Here is a 14669-nt window from a genome sequence, read left to right as displayed (position 1 = left end):
ACAATTTCTTCCCCAAAGGGCTGTGGGGCATTGGAACAGGCTGCCCAGGGCAGTGCTGGAGTCACCATCCCTGGAGGGCTGGACAGACGGACATGAGGTTCTCAGGACATGGGGCAGTGCCAGGGGTGGGTTATGATTGGACTCAATGATCATGAGGGTCTCTTCCAACCAAAATGATTCTATGATCTTTGAAAGCTGCTCAGTGTCGCTGTCTTGCAAATGCTTTTTATGTTTTCAGACTGCGCGGATATTGTGATGCTGCTGCTGATACGGACAATTGTAGAAATTTGGTTTGTCTTGACTAAATCTGTTACGCTTTCAAAATAACATCATTGCTCGCACATGCACATAATTCGTCCATGTTCAGGAGCTTAGAAAGACATGTGATGTGTGTGGTGCTGATAAACTGGCAAAACCACAGCCAGAACACCTGGCTGCGCTGGAGCACCACAGGTGTGGAGGTGCTGTCCTGTCCTGGGAGCTCAGTACGGTCCCTTGAATTTCAGGGAATGGACTTTTAGAACTATTACGTACATGGTAGCGTTGCAATGCAGCTTTAAAGGGTGGCAGAGCAGTTTTGCCCCAGACAATGGGACCGTCGCTGTCAGTGACACTGGTCATGCCGGTGGTTACAGGTCTGTCTGTGCCCCATCAAAACCCAGTGGAATTGTCAGGGTGAGCGATCACCAAGTGTTTGTCAGCCTCGTGTTATTGCCTTATAACACTCATTTCACCCAAAAAATTGTTTAAAAGCTTAATTCGTGCCTCCTTATAGTGAAAAAAAGACAATTTGGGGGAAGTTGGACAGACCTCTAGGTGGTTCAAAATTTATCATCTAGAGGAGGACCAGCTAATCCACAGAGCAGATTAGATGTTCTTGTGCCTTTATTCAGGAGCTGAGCTGATTACTTTGAGCCTGTTGATTATTTAAGGAATCCTTTGAATATCAGCCTCTAGGAATAATAACTGGATTGGTTTTGTTCAGCCTTAGTATCTGAAGATACACAGGGACTGCGAGCAGAGTCCCATCAAGATAACACTCAGTACTGTTCGGAAGGTGGCATATCCAAATATTCACCTAGTTATTGCTCACAAGTAATATTTCTTATGATAAGTGAATATGTTTAGAGTGAGCCCTGGTATATGTAGGTACGGATCTCTGGGTTTTGGTTCAACCAGCGTTTGCCTTGGCAGGGCCGTGGTGAATTTGTGGCAGCAGATTGAGCTGAGCACACCTGGGCTTTCAAGAAGGTTGTTCAGCAGAGCCTGAGATGTGGAAACAGAATCAAGAAGACCCTGTAACTGGTTATTAAACACCTTTTCTCCTGTGTTTGGTTTAGAGCTCAGCACCGCTTGGTTCTTGCTTAACCCTTTGTGCTGTATTTTAGGGCCCCAGTTAAGTACAGGTACCCACCTGCTCAAGGAAACAATAGCAACCTCTTGTTCCTCCACGAAATTCAAGCCTGGGCTTCAAGGCAAAGAAGCCAAATAGTTCAAAGTACACTGCATGGAATCTTTTAAAATATTACCAAAAAATTAAAACTTCAGTTTAATTTTGTACAGTTGCAAACAATTTATGTATGTCCTTAACACTTTAACATCAGTGGTTCTTCCAGGTAAGGGTCTGGATAGCACTGATCCGTCAGCCCTAAGAAGGGATCTTTTCTACAGTAAAAGATCAGAAAAAAAACCCCAAGATAGAAGGTATCTTGTCTGAGCAGAGCTTCAGAGAGTAATATTATCAAAGGTTTTTACCTCAAAAGAAATACAAAATGGAGTTCTACTTGGAAGCCTTTATTTTTGTTTTTAAAAAAAAAATTTGAACAGACTTAAAATGTGCAAATGAAGAAAAAGTATGTGGGTATTATAAATAAGTCAGATAAGTTACATAGTAACACTATAAACATGCCAGTGGGGAAAGAATGTGGTACCAACAGTGGCCAGAGGTGAAGCGATTGCTGGAAGAAAGGAAGGACTCTGCTCAACTCGAGTGCTCAGCCTTCATCCCTGATACTTTATCAGATTTCCAAGTGTGGAAAGCATGGTGATTCTCTACCAGAATTACCAACGAAGCAAAGACCCCAATTCAGCATCTTCGTGCGGCGCTTCGGAGAAGTTCTGCAAGTATTTGCTGTTTCTTCCTGTGAGTCCTGGCACAGCAGAGATGAGTAAACCCCTTCTCATCACTCAAGCTGGCTGAGAGTTTGTAAGGCTCTGATGTTGAACATGTACAGTTTTCTTGGCCTTTATAGGAAGCTGTGGGCGCTCCACATGGTGGAAGTTGATTTAAGTAACTTAAGGGAAAATGCTGCAGTTTGGGCTGCGGAGCTTGGCGCTTCGCTCGCTTGAGCTGCTTCCTCTCTTCCCTCGAGCAACTTGGTAGCAGATCTGGGCAAGCATGTCTTATTTCCAATTTAATTTGAATCTAAAGCCCAGCCATATTATTCCCACACAAATCACTTGTCAGTAGGAGTAATCTTACATGAATTCTGTTGCTGGATTCTGAAAAATGGAAAAATTACAGCTAGGGGTGTGCTGGTTGATACCAGCAAACAGTTTGTCTTGGACAGCTGTATTAGAGAGGAGGAACGTGTCACCTTTTTCCATGCTACGGAAGGAATCCTGTGAGGACCCAAATTCCAGCGGTATGGGGAGGTCTTGGTTGAGATGAGACCTTGCTGGACAAGCGTTTTTGCAGAGAAATGCAGAAGAAATGGGCAGGATGGACCCAGGGTGGGAGAGATGCAGCTGCATGTGCTTGTGTGTTCCTCTAATATTTATTGGTCATAAGTTACCCCAAGGTCTTTCGGTCTCATCCAGAGCTGGATGAAGGTGTCCCCAGTGTCACACATGGCTTTGGAGACTCTCAGTTCAATGTTGATCAGGGTCACGGTGATGCCTTTCTCCAGGAAAGGACTGGATGATCTGCTATGTGAAATAGCCAAGATTTTCGGCTTATTGCGGTTTGTTCTTCCATGAAAATGCATGTGAAGCTTATGAGGTTATTCATTTACAGAGGAAAAGGTTGAAGTATTATCCTTTCCCACTGAGTTGGAGGGGGAAAGGGAGCTCAGGGCATGGGAGCAGCCTGACATCGAAGTCACCAGAGTCTCAATCTGGCAGTTGTCCCCTTTGCCATCTGAGAGGGGGTCCCCACTGCCAGCCCCAGTGTTCGTACCGTCCCTTGGAGAGTCACCTCACTAAAATTCCATATGTCCTGACCCCCCAACCAGGTCAGAGGCAGGAACAAGATCAAGAGGCAAGAGGAGGCTGGGCAGATATTGGCTGGATTTGGGTGGCAGAGTGACCAGAGCAGTGAGCTCCAGATGTTGGGTGACTCCTTTGTCACCCATGGGTGTCTTCCCAGGGTGTGATTGTATTTTTTTTCAGCCAGTGCAGCTGTTGTGGCATCTGCTGTCACTGTAGTTCCTGACTGACTCGGTGTCCTTGGAAGGGACTTTGGGGTGCGGTGACGTTCCCTTGGGATCTCACTGTGCAAGACACACGGTGACAAATGAGCAGGGTGGGACAATAGTGCCACCTCTCCTTGTAGGTGGTGAAGGCCAGTTCTGCTGAACAAAGGCTTTTTTCCACCCCGATAGCTTCATGCTGGTTGGCAGAAAGGAGATTTTATACCTAAAATCTGATTTCCCTTGAAAGTGTTAATAAAAACATCAGCCTGAAGTGGTTTGGGGACAACCAGGCCATTGACATATAAATGCTACTGAGTGAATGACACAGTGAGGCTTCTTAAATCCCTCTTATTTTTCTGCTGGTTTAGAAGTGACTTCTAATCCCTCAGACATATTGGGCTCTAAGCACTTTTTTTCAAAGAGGAAAATAACCCAACTCAAGCGATTTGGGTAATAATAGTACTTAGTGCTTAACGAACGTTGTGGAATTAATCCTTCTGGGCTAATAAATTTAAATGAGATGGTGTTGATCTTGGCTGGGAAACAGGGGAGTGATGTGAAATCAGGTTTCCTATGGGCACAGAGCGGCTCCCGGCTGCGGCTCCGCTGCTGCCGGTGGAGATGGAACTGGTGACACTGGTGACACTGGTGAACGCGTGGAGTTTGGGTTCAACCTGAGCCCTGTATCTTGGTTCTCTTTTAGCTCTCACAACTGTGCTGTGAATCAGGTGTTCTCCAGCCTTGTTGAGTCAAACAAGACTGAGGAATATAAATAAATATCCATGAAGTGAAATGGTTTCAAATTGGCCCAATTCCCTTGGGTGGCCGTGGCCTTGGCCCCAGAATGGAGTGGTCAGTGCTGGGGGGAACCTGACATCTGCAACAGGGAAAAGCAGCATTGACATGGTGATGCTTAATAGTTTCCTGTACCAATTGATACACTTTGCCTGCCAGTTATTCTAAGTTTAAATGGTTTGATTTCTTGTTTTCAGGTTACAAGCTGATTGGAAGCCATTCTGGGGTGAAGCTCTGCCGATGGACAAAGGTATGCTCTCTTTTTTCCTTTTATAAACTAAAAAAAAGCTAGAGACTTTTTCAGGTATTAAAATTTCCGGATGAGATATCCTCTAAAAATGCCATATTACTTGCACAAAACCCAGTTTCATCTTCCAAGCTGTAGTTTTGCATTTTAAGCTATTAAAACCCTGCTGTGAAGAGTGAGAATGCGACCATGGCGCAGAGCAGGGAACATCATTTTCTCTTGTTGTTTTCTTTCCTGTTATTCTGCTGTCTGCTAAAATATCTCCTGCCCGCTGAAATATATGACAGGAGCAGAACATCGCAGAGACAAGTGGGAAGGTTACGTCACCGGTGTGAGGTCTTAGGAAACGAAGGTTCCGCTGGCAGCGTCGCACTCGAACGGGCACACGAGGGCATTTAAACCCGTTGTTCTGTGGCTGATATATCTGGTTTGCGACAGCCAGTGCTCCTCATGCTAGTCTTCAGTGTTTGTCAAGTAAGATTTAGATAGCGAGGTGGCTGTCACTTGTTAATGCTGGGGTTTTTTTTAATTAAAATGTGGGAGTGTGTACAGACACATATATGGTTGTGTATAATATGTCTGTGTATGTACACATATACCCTGTTTCCCTAAAAATGAAATAGGGTCTTATATTAATTTTTGCTCCAGAAGATGCGTTAGGGCTTATTTTCAGGAAATGCCTTATTTGTCCATGAACAACAATCTACATTTATTCTTGAATTAAATCAACATTTATTTAAATACAGTCATGTCATCACATTCTGGAGTATCAGCCTAACTCTCCAAACCCTGGACTGTAACTAGGGCTTATTTTTGGAGTAGGGCTTATATTTTGAGCATCCTCAAAAAACATGCTGGGTCTTATTTTGGGGATAGGTCTTATTTTGGGGATAGGTCTTATTTTGGGGATAGGTCTTATTTTGGGGGGAAGAGGGTATATAGGAAAAAACCCCATCCTTCAAGCACTGCAGTTGTGTATTTTAGGCTGGGTAAGTCAGGAACTTTTCACGTATTTTGCAAACTTAAAAACATTCCCAGCAGAGGCACAGAGAACAAACTTCACCCCTTTCGCTGTTTTGTTTTGGCTGTTCTGTGCAATCCCTGAGATGCTCAGAAGTCAAAAGCTGATCTATAATGTCACACGTTTGGGGAATAACATTGATTTTTAACACACTAAAGCCTTCAGCATTTGTGGGATGATGAACCATGGGAGTCATAGCCTTGTTAAAATGCTGGCGCATCTCTGATTCCGGGGCTGCGATCGGTGCCTGGGTCTCTCGGCTCTTTTGCTGCATGATTAACGTTGTTTCTTTTGGAAGAGAGCTCTTGGAATGGCAAATCACCAAAGCGGGTGGCTGCGTGTTTGCATGTTGAAATGCCTACTATCAATGAATTACACAGAATCCCAGAATGTCAGGGGTTGAAGGGCCCTGGAAAGCTCATCCAGTGCAATCCCCCCATGGAGCAGGAACACCCAGATGAGGTTACACAGGAAGGTGTCCAGGCGGGTTGGAATGTCTGCACAGAAGGAGACTTCACAACCCCCCTGGGCAGCCTGGGCCAGGCTCTGACACCCTCACCGGGAACAAGTTTCTTCTCGTATTTAAGTGGAACCTTTTGTGTTCCAGTTTGCACCCATTGCCCCTTGTCTTGTCACTGGTTGTCACCAGAAGAGCCTGGCTCCATCCTCCTGACACTCCCCTTTCCATATTGATCCCCATGAACGAGTCCCCCCTCAGTGTCCTCTTGTCCAGCTCCAGAGCCCCAGCTCCCTCAGCCTTTCCTCACACGGGAGATGCTCCACTCCCTTCAGCATCTTGGTGGCTGCGCTGGACTCTCTGCAGCAGTTCCCTGTCCTGCTGGAACTGAGGGGCCACAACTGGACACAAGATTCCAGGTGTGGTCTCCCCAGGGCAGAGCAGAGGGGCAGGAGAACCTCTCTGACCTACTGACCACCCCCTTCTAACTCACCCCAGGTACCATTGGCTTCCTGGCCACGAGGGCCCAATGCTGGCTCATGGTCACCCTGCTGTCCCCAGGACCACTAGCTCCCTTTCCCCTACGCTGCTCTCCAACAGCTTGTTCCCCAACTTATACTGGAACCTGGAATTGTCTCATCAAAAGGCAGAAGAACCCATTGCTGCACTGCCATGAGTATCTGTGAGATCCCACCGATGCTTCTGCTGTTTATTCTTACAAATATTTTTCTCTTCGATCATTTTTAGTGTCAGAGAAGGTCCTGAAATGTTTAAAGCGAAGCTTATCAAAGTTCACCAATGCTGTGACAGAGAGAAAGCCCGAGAACCTATTTTTATTAAAGAACAGATTTTAATGCAGCGCTGTAAAGCCATTTTACAAAATAAATAGCAGCTCTGTGTGCTCAGATAGAACCCTACTATTTTTAGCTTAAGCAGGAATCGAATGTAAAGGGTCCTACAAAATTGAGCTGAAATTGGTTACAGGCAGCTGCCTTGACTGATTCACACCAGTGTGTGAATATTGTCCGACGGCTTGTTTGAGATTCGTATCAGCAGAAAGCAGGAGCAGGGCTGTGAGGATCAGTAGCAAGTGGAGTTTTAGTGATATCTCAAATTAACACAAATGTGTTCGTCATATTCTGGGAAAGGGCAGAAAACCTGCAAATTTTAGGAAGAGCCTGATACGCCTGTCTTATGAAATCTAAAACATAACTTGCTCTCCTAGACTCTGAATATGCTGAAATATCTATTGTTTGACAGATGAGTAGAAAATCCAGCATTTTCCATTTGGTTTAATCTTCCAACTGTGCATCTGTCAGGAGTTACCTGCATGTTTTCTTTCCCCACTGCTCAGTGGAGACTTTCTCTTGGATCACTAAGACTCTTCAGGTAGAGGAAGGTAGATTAAAAGTGACTCTGTCATATTGTAAATTTTCTCTTGAGAGGAGTAAAGATTCTTTCTCATTTATTATTATTTAACTGCGGTAATGGCAGACAGCCTTTGCTCCAGGCAACTCGCATGCTAAATAGGAGCTGGATCCCAGTGGGAGCCGCCAACTGGTGTGAATGAGGGTTTATAAGGTCGGAGTATTTATTTAATTTAGCGCTAGAAGAAATAGTCTACTAGACAAATGAAAAGAATTGAGTGTTCAGTGATGCAGCCTGGAAATTGATCCTTTTTGCACTTTTGTGGGCTTTTACAGTAATAGTTCCTGCACTTTAAGTGGCTTCACTTGCTTTCTTTTGTCGGCTGATTCAGGAAAGCACGTGGTCGTGCTGGGGTGTTGCGACTGAGAAGTTATTGATTATGTTAAAGTTTCTCTCTAAAGCAGTTGTAAATTTAACACCATAAATGCCTGGTTTCTGTAAGGACTTATATAATCAGACTGTATGCTGATCTGTGTGCTTGGAATTTTCATCTGTCATCATTCAAGCTTGTTCCGCAGCTGTGACCTCACTGCAGGACTTTGAATGCTGAAGTTACCGGTGACTCGGAGCTGCAGATGTGCCCAGGGAGCAGATGTCAAACCTTGGCGCTCACTTTGGTTACGGACGGTGTGTTTTAACTTTCTCGGTGTCTGTCTGTGTCTTTCTCCGCTGTCAGTCGATGCTTCGAGGCCGAGGCGGCTGCTACAAACACACGTTTTACGGAATCGAGAGCCACCGCTGCATGGAGGCCACGCCGAGCCTGGCTTGTGCAAACAAATGCGTCTTTTGCTGGAGGTAAAATACTGGCACAGTTTTACCTTGGGTTCGATGGGGTTTGTTCTACTCAGCCCTTGTCCGGTTCCTCAAACCCAGGGCGGTGTTGTTTTTGTGCTGTTTTCACTTGGAAATGGCGGGGGGAAGAGTTTGGAAGGGAGCGTTGCTCTCCCTTCCCTGGTACCAGGGAGCTGGGGGGTGGATTCAACATCTTGGGGGGCTGAAGAGAATCCAAGGGCTCCTCAGTGCCACCTCCCCTAGAGCTGTGTCCTCTGTAGCCAGGTCTTGGGCCCCAGAGCATTAAGACTGGTTGGGAACCAGTGGAAGGAAGAATCGGGGAGGCAGGAGACAGACCCTGTTCCATCTGCTGCCCTGCAAGTCCCAGTGCTGCCTGTGCTGAGCACTTGTTAGAGGTTTGGTTCCCTCTGGAGGTCACTGGGACTCCCTGTGGCTCCTGGTGCTCTGGAGAACATGGGCTGGCTCATGTTCTCACTACAGGAAAGACCTTGAGGTGCTGGAGCGAGTTAAGAGATGGGAATGGGATCTGAACTGGCTGGATCGATGAGCTGAGGCCAGTTCTCTGAGGTTCAACAAGGCCAAGTGCTGGGTCCTGCGCTTGGGTCACGATAACCCCATGAACTCTACAGGCTTGGGGAAGAGCAGCTGGAAAGGAAAAGGACCTGTGGGTGTTAGTGACAGCAGCTGAACATGAGCCAGTGTGTGCCCAGGTGGCCAAGAGGCCACAGGATCCTGGCTGGTACCAGCACTGGTGTGGCCAGCAGGCCCAGGGCAGCGACCGTCCCTGTGCTGGGACCTGGGAAGGCCAAACCTCGAATCCTGGGGTCGGTTTTGGGCCCTCACACCATGAAAGGCCTTGAGGTGCTGGAGCGAGTGGAGAGAAGGGAACGGAGCTGGTGAGGGGCTGGAGCACAAGTGTGATGGAGCGGCTGAGGGACCTGGGGGGTTCATCTGGAGAACAGGAGCTGAGGGGAGACCTTCTGATCTCTGAACTGCCTGAAAGGAGCTTGGAGCCAGGGGGGTCGGGCTCTGCTCCCCAGGAACAAGCGCCAGGAGCAGAGGAAACGGCCTCAAGTTGCGCCAGGGGAGGGTGAGGTTGGATGTGGGGAACAATTTCTTGCCCAAAGGGCTGTGGGGCATTGGAACAGGCTGCCCAGGGCAGTGCTGGAGTCACCATCCCTGGAGGGCTGGACAGACGGACATGAGGTTCTCAGGACATGGGGCAGTGCTAGAGTTAGATGATTATTGGACTCAATGATCTTAATGGTCTCTTCTAACCAAAATGTTCTTTTCTCTTCTACATTTGGCAAAGCCACCAAGGTACTGAACAATGTGTATTTGTTTTGAGATTTGCCCATTTTTCTCACTGAAACTAACTTTATCCCCACCAATTCTGTTGTGTTCTCAATGAGCAAAAACTGATGACTTAGTAACTGCTGCCTTCCTAAACCAGTAGTTAATAAATGACTTCTCATTTTAGTCAGTAAAGCGACCCCTTTTCTCAGAGGAATGATTGTTGTTAATTCTCTCAAGGAAATGAGCTTTGCGCTTACTCACCAGATCGCCGGGATCTCGAGGGAGATTTTTGCCGGGCTGGGGAGCGCAGGGCGGGATGGTGAGAGACCAGGAGGCTCGACAGAAATGGAATCAGTGACGTGAAAGCGAGCTGAGGGGGAGGACGTGGTTATTTTTTGAGCTCCTTTGTCTTCTACCTTTCTATCTAATTCAAACCACGTGGGCTGCGCTTCCTTTGGTGCTGATGCCCACCCCAGGCTGCCAATAGCACCCATTCCATTGCTGAGCCTGGGTGTCCAGCATCCCAGTATTCCCATGCAAAACTGGCCAAATTCTGCTGAGTATCATTTTCTGTCTTTCATAGTCATCAGGCTTTAATAATCCAAATATTTCATGGGAATATTTAAATGGCACCATCAGTGCAGAAGAACTGCTATAATTTGAAGCTGTCCTGTGTTATAAGCGTTAGACACTGGTCATCCTGTTAAGTTTGCATTTGGGAGTCTATTCCAAAATGTTAATTGGTGCCCTTGATGGGCTTTCAGCATCTCCCGGCTTGAGAGGACACAGAAAATGGCATGTTTAATGTGCAAGTTTTGCTGCTTTTCTTCAGAGCAATGTAATTACTGAGAACAGCGTGCTGCTCGTTCCTTGTCTCCGTGTATCGGCGAGCGATGGCGCATTGAGCTCTGCAGTGGTGACTGTACTGCCAGCAGGAATATTGCCGTGCAGATTATTGCCCCTCTGTCCCTACACATAAGGTACATCATAAACAGCAAATCGAAAGCAATAACATCACCAGAATGAGGCGTTTTGTTCCTGGTGTTGCACTGCAGACTATTCAGCACTGTTCCTCTTCAAAATGACCGAACTCGGGTATTTCTTCGCAACCACCGGCGGTGTCTGGAGTATGGGATTGAATTAGGGAAGTCAAACGAGTAAATTGAGAAGTGCAGTAATTGGGATAAATAGCCATGTGTGACACCTACCGTGTGCCTCCAGCTCATCGTCCGGTAGCTGTTGTTTGTCACTTTGAAGAGGAGACCTGGAAACAGGAGGTCTAATGATAACGAATGCTAGAATGCTTATTTTACTAATGCTAACAGCCTGAATGCAAGGAAGCAGCTTTCCAGGGGACTGTGCTGAAAAATGCTCTCATTTATTATGCTTCAGATTGGGTCTTGGGAACAATTTCTTCCCCAAAGGGCTGTGGGGCATTGGAACAGGCTGCCCAGGGCAGTGCTGGAGTCACCATCCCTGGAGCGTTGGACAGATGGACATGAGGTTCTCAGGACATGGGGCAGTGCCAGGGGTGGGTTATGGTTGGACTCAATGATCTTGAGGAGCTTTTCCAAGCAAAAGGATTCTATGATTATTGACCTGCTGTAGGTGAAATGGGTTGCAGCTGGTGGATTTTCCATATGCACTGCAGCTGCCTGTCTTCTCAGATCTCTGCTGAGCAGGAAGACTTAAAGGTTAATTTTGACATTCATCTCAAGTCTCACATCACGCACACCTTAAGCATGATGTAAAGCGGAACTGAAGCTTTCTCCGCTTTGGTTGGTTATTCTTTTTTAGACCCCGTGGTTGGGGTGTTACAGCCTCTGTGTGGCTGTGAGCTATGCTGGTAATTTGATTTGGTGCAGGAAGACAGGAATTCCATAGCCACGCTCCTCTCTACTGGTTGCGCGTCAGCACAGCTCACTAATCCTCCAGCCAGGACTATCTGTACGCTTTTTATTTTAAACCACATTTGCAGATTCTTAATCACGTAAGACTGAATGTAGAACTACATGGACCAGTGGGTGGGTAGGATAAATGTTACCTTCTATTAGCAGGTACCACCTGTGCCATTGGAGATGTACAAAGTGATAGTTTGGATCTACTGTTGGCAAAATGTTTCTAATACAAATTTTGTGCCTTGCTGTTCTCATCTCGCGTGCACTAAATTGTAGATAAGGTGGCTGCAATTCTTTTTCTTGATCTCTTCTTTTAGGCTTTTGACACTTGTAGATTCTGCCAATGTTTCCAGCTCCCCAGGATCTCTGAGGAAAAGCCTGAGGAGCCTGTTTGTTTTCTCTGCATCACTTTGGCAAGAAATGCTGCAGTTCAGCCGCTTTCCTGGGAACTGGGTATCACTGCGTTTGCCTGGTTGTGACTGACACGTTTTGGCCCTGTACCAGATATCACGGGTGGAGCCAGCATCCAAACACACTCAGAAAATTAGGGGTTTTACGTAAAAAATGTAGCTTGACTCTGCACTGGAGAACTTCCCCCTCATTCCTGGAAGTGCTACAGCCCTGGTAGATGCCAAACATGCAGATTTAGCACGTGGCAGCTTTTCTGGAGGGCAGGAAAAGCAGATAATTCGTTGGTGTGGTTCCCTGCAAGGCAGCGCTTGTGCAGCGTTGAGCTCCTGAGGCTGCTGCATCAGGAGCAAACGGGAGAAAAAACCCACCTTAATTACTGCAACATCGCTATGTCATCATTCTCCCTAGAAAAATAGACTGAAAGGATCCATTATTGCTCTCAGCTGGTCTTGCTGTGTTTGTAGTGTCTCTTTAGCTTAATTGTCTAAATAGAAATATGCGAGTGACCAAATGTTTTAATCAATTAGAGCAAGTGTGAGGACTGAGGGCTTCTGACGGTGTTGCGGCACAATCACCAGGCAAACCTGATTTGATTGTGTTTTCTGGCTGAGTGTCTAAAGCCCAATCAATTATTGCAGAGAGATGGAACAGCTAAATAAGATTTAAATTAATAGGGTTTATTATTTTTGCAGCTGAGGAGGTGGCAAACCAGACAGAGTGAAATATCCTGTAAAGAAATTGGTTCATATTTCTTCTGTAACTTTATGGTGTTTATACCTGTACTTGGATGTTCAGCTCTAACTTACAGACAACAGCTGAAGTTCTGTTCAGATGAGCTGAGTCAGTGTGTGGCCAAAAGCCAGAGATCACAGTAAGCCCTGCAACATGAAGAGATGAATAACAGGAGAGCCTATTAATGAGGTCTTTTAAAAAAACTTAAGAAACCGAAAACATAGATTAAAACAAAAGTTTCTTCTCATTAAGTAACTTGACTCAAGGGCCTAAATTCTTCAGGGAAATATGAAATATTATGATATTAAAGGTGTCGACACTGCTGGTTTGTGAAACTTAGAACCTCAGACTGAAAGTTTAGAGTCTCCATCCATCTCCAGCCACCAGTCCTTGTTCTGCTGAGTTAATAATCTCTTCTCCCAGTGTTTCAATCTGCTTGTTTTTTGTTTCCAGAATTAATAATTGTGACCCAAGCTTCCATGTTTCCTTCAGATGAGATTATTTACTGGTTCCTTTGGGCCTGCCTGTCTTCCAGGAGCTCTTGAAATAACCCTCTAGATGGGGTGAGGGACAGGACATGAGAGAATACACCTAATTCATGCCCCTGTGAATGGGAAAAATGAAGTCTTGGTGCCTTTCTGTGCTGCTTTGCCAGCGCTGTAACAATCTGAGGCTTTTCTAGGAGGAAAAGTGAACGTGGTCGGTGAGGTGAGATGGGTACGGACCCTGGTGACCGGATCTGCTGAGTGCATGTGTGTGTGGGTTTACCCATCCAAGTGACAACATTGCATTTAAATTAAACATCTCTGACCTGTTCTCTCCCTACTCCAGTCTGGGCTCTTCCCGTTGCCATCCAGAGAAAGGAGAAGGTGCAAACAAGTCTGTTGTTATCACAGAGAAACACTAAACATTGTGTGTTGGACAAGCTTTTTCCTTGGTCTTATTGCTCACATCATTATAGGGAAAAATCTTCCTTGTTAGCGCTTTTGGATGCCCTTTGTTAGTTTTATCTGATTTTCTGCCTTGACCTTTCCGATTATGACCCTATGTTCTTGTGCTTTTCCCTTTTTTTTTGGCTGGAGGATCACAAGGGTGCAGAAGAGCCTGTGACTCTGCCAGATTGGTTTCTTGTTACTCTTCCCATCTTTCCTTTATTATTGGCACCGTTTGCACTTAATAGGGTTTAAAAAACTGCCAGTTGTCCTCAGCTCCTTTGCCCTTCAACTCTTCTCCTCTGGGATCTCACCTGCTGGTTCAGGGAAGTTTCGTTTCTTGAGTTTTCATGTTGTTGTTCTTCTTCCCTGGTCACCACCACCAGCATCTCCCCACCTTCCTGGTCCCCACCAGGTATCAACATCAATCACTACATCACTGGAGCCAATGATACTTTATACCTGTGCTGCATTTTCCTTTGAAGTTTCTTCCAAGGCTGCACAGCACTAAGCATTGCTCATGGAACAGAGCAACCACTGTGAGAGGGGATAAAGCAAAAGCTGATAAAAATAATACCCAAGTGACTGGGGAGGGGGACGCGCTGCTCTGCCAAAGCAGATGCATCTCCACTAAAAATGAACTATTCTGCAGGCATCTGGGAGAAGTCTCTAATAAAATAAGGGCTCAGCGATCATGAGACTTCTCTGATAAAAATCTTTCTGCTGTGGGGGGTTTTGAGTGAGATTTTTTGCTTATTTTTGGAAGGGCAGGAATATTGTGCACAGTTACCTGCTCAAGAACTGAGTAACTGGAGAGGTGGATGCTGCAGGGGGTCACAAGCCATTGCTTTCCCCCCCTTATAGAAATAAAACTGCTTTTTGCCAAATAAGCTGATTTGTAGACATGACCTGGTATGTTTATTAAACAGTTGGAATGTGTAAAAATTCAAGGACTTCTAGACACTAATAATTAATAGCTGTCCAGTGTGCCTCAAGAGCCTATTGATTTTTCTGCCAGCTTGCTCTATTAAGTATACAAGGTACAAGTTATGTAGTTAAACATGTAAGAGTTTTATAAATGCCTTTTTATAGTTGGCATTCAGAAAACTTCCCATATTGGCAGACAGAAACAATAAAGGGAGATTCAAAAAGCAAAGCTGTTGTAGCTTAAAGGAGCTTTGAGATGGTAAAGTTGTTTCAGAGCAGTGTTTGAATCTTTGCTCGAAGTGGATGGAGAGATGTTGGGG

General features: G+C 45.8%; 1 protein-coding gene across 1 annotated transcript in view; it reads left to right on the top strand.

Annotated features, from left to right (window-relative positions):
• The window catches only part of LOC308048147 (S-adenosyl-L-methionine-dependent tRNA 4-demethylwyosine synthase TYW1-like), a 110797-nt gene that overhangs the window by 31447 nt on the left and 64681 nt on the right, over positions 1-14669 (top strand). The window contains exons 9-10 of the mRNA XM_080357079.1: positions 4406-4458; positions 8038-8156. Of these exons, the coding sequence (XP_080213205.1) occupies positions 4406-4458; positions 8038-8156 (172 nt within the window). The remainder of the gene's footprint in view (positions 1-4405; positions 4459-8037; positions 8157-14669) is intronic.

Source organism: Nesoenas mayeri (assembly GCF_963082525.1).
Source record: "Nesoenas mayeri genome assembly, chromosome: 20".
NCBI classification, from domain to species: Eukaryota; Metazoa; Chordata; class Aves; order Columbiformes; family Columbidae; genus Nesoenas; species Nesoenas mayeri.
This window is presented reverse-complemented; position numbering and strand designations above follow the sequence as displayed.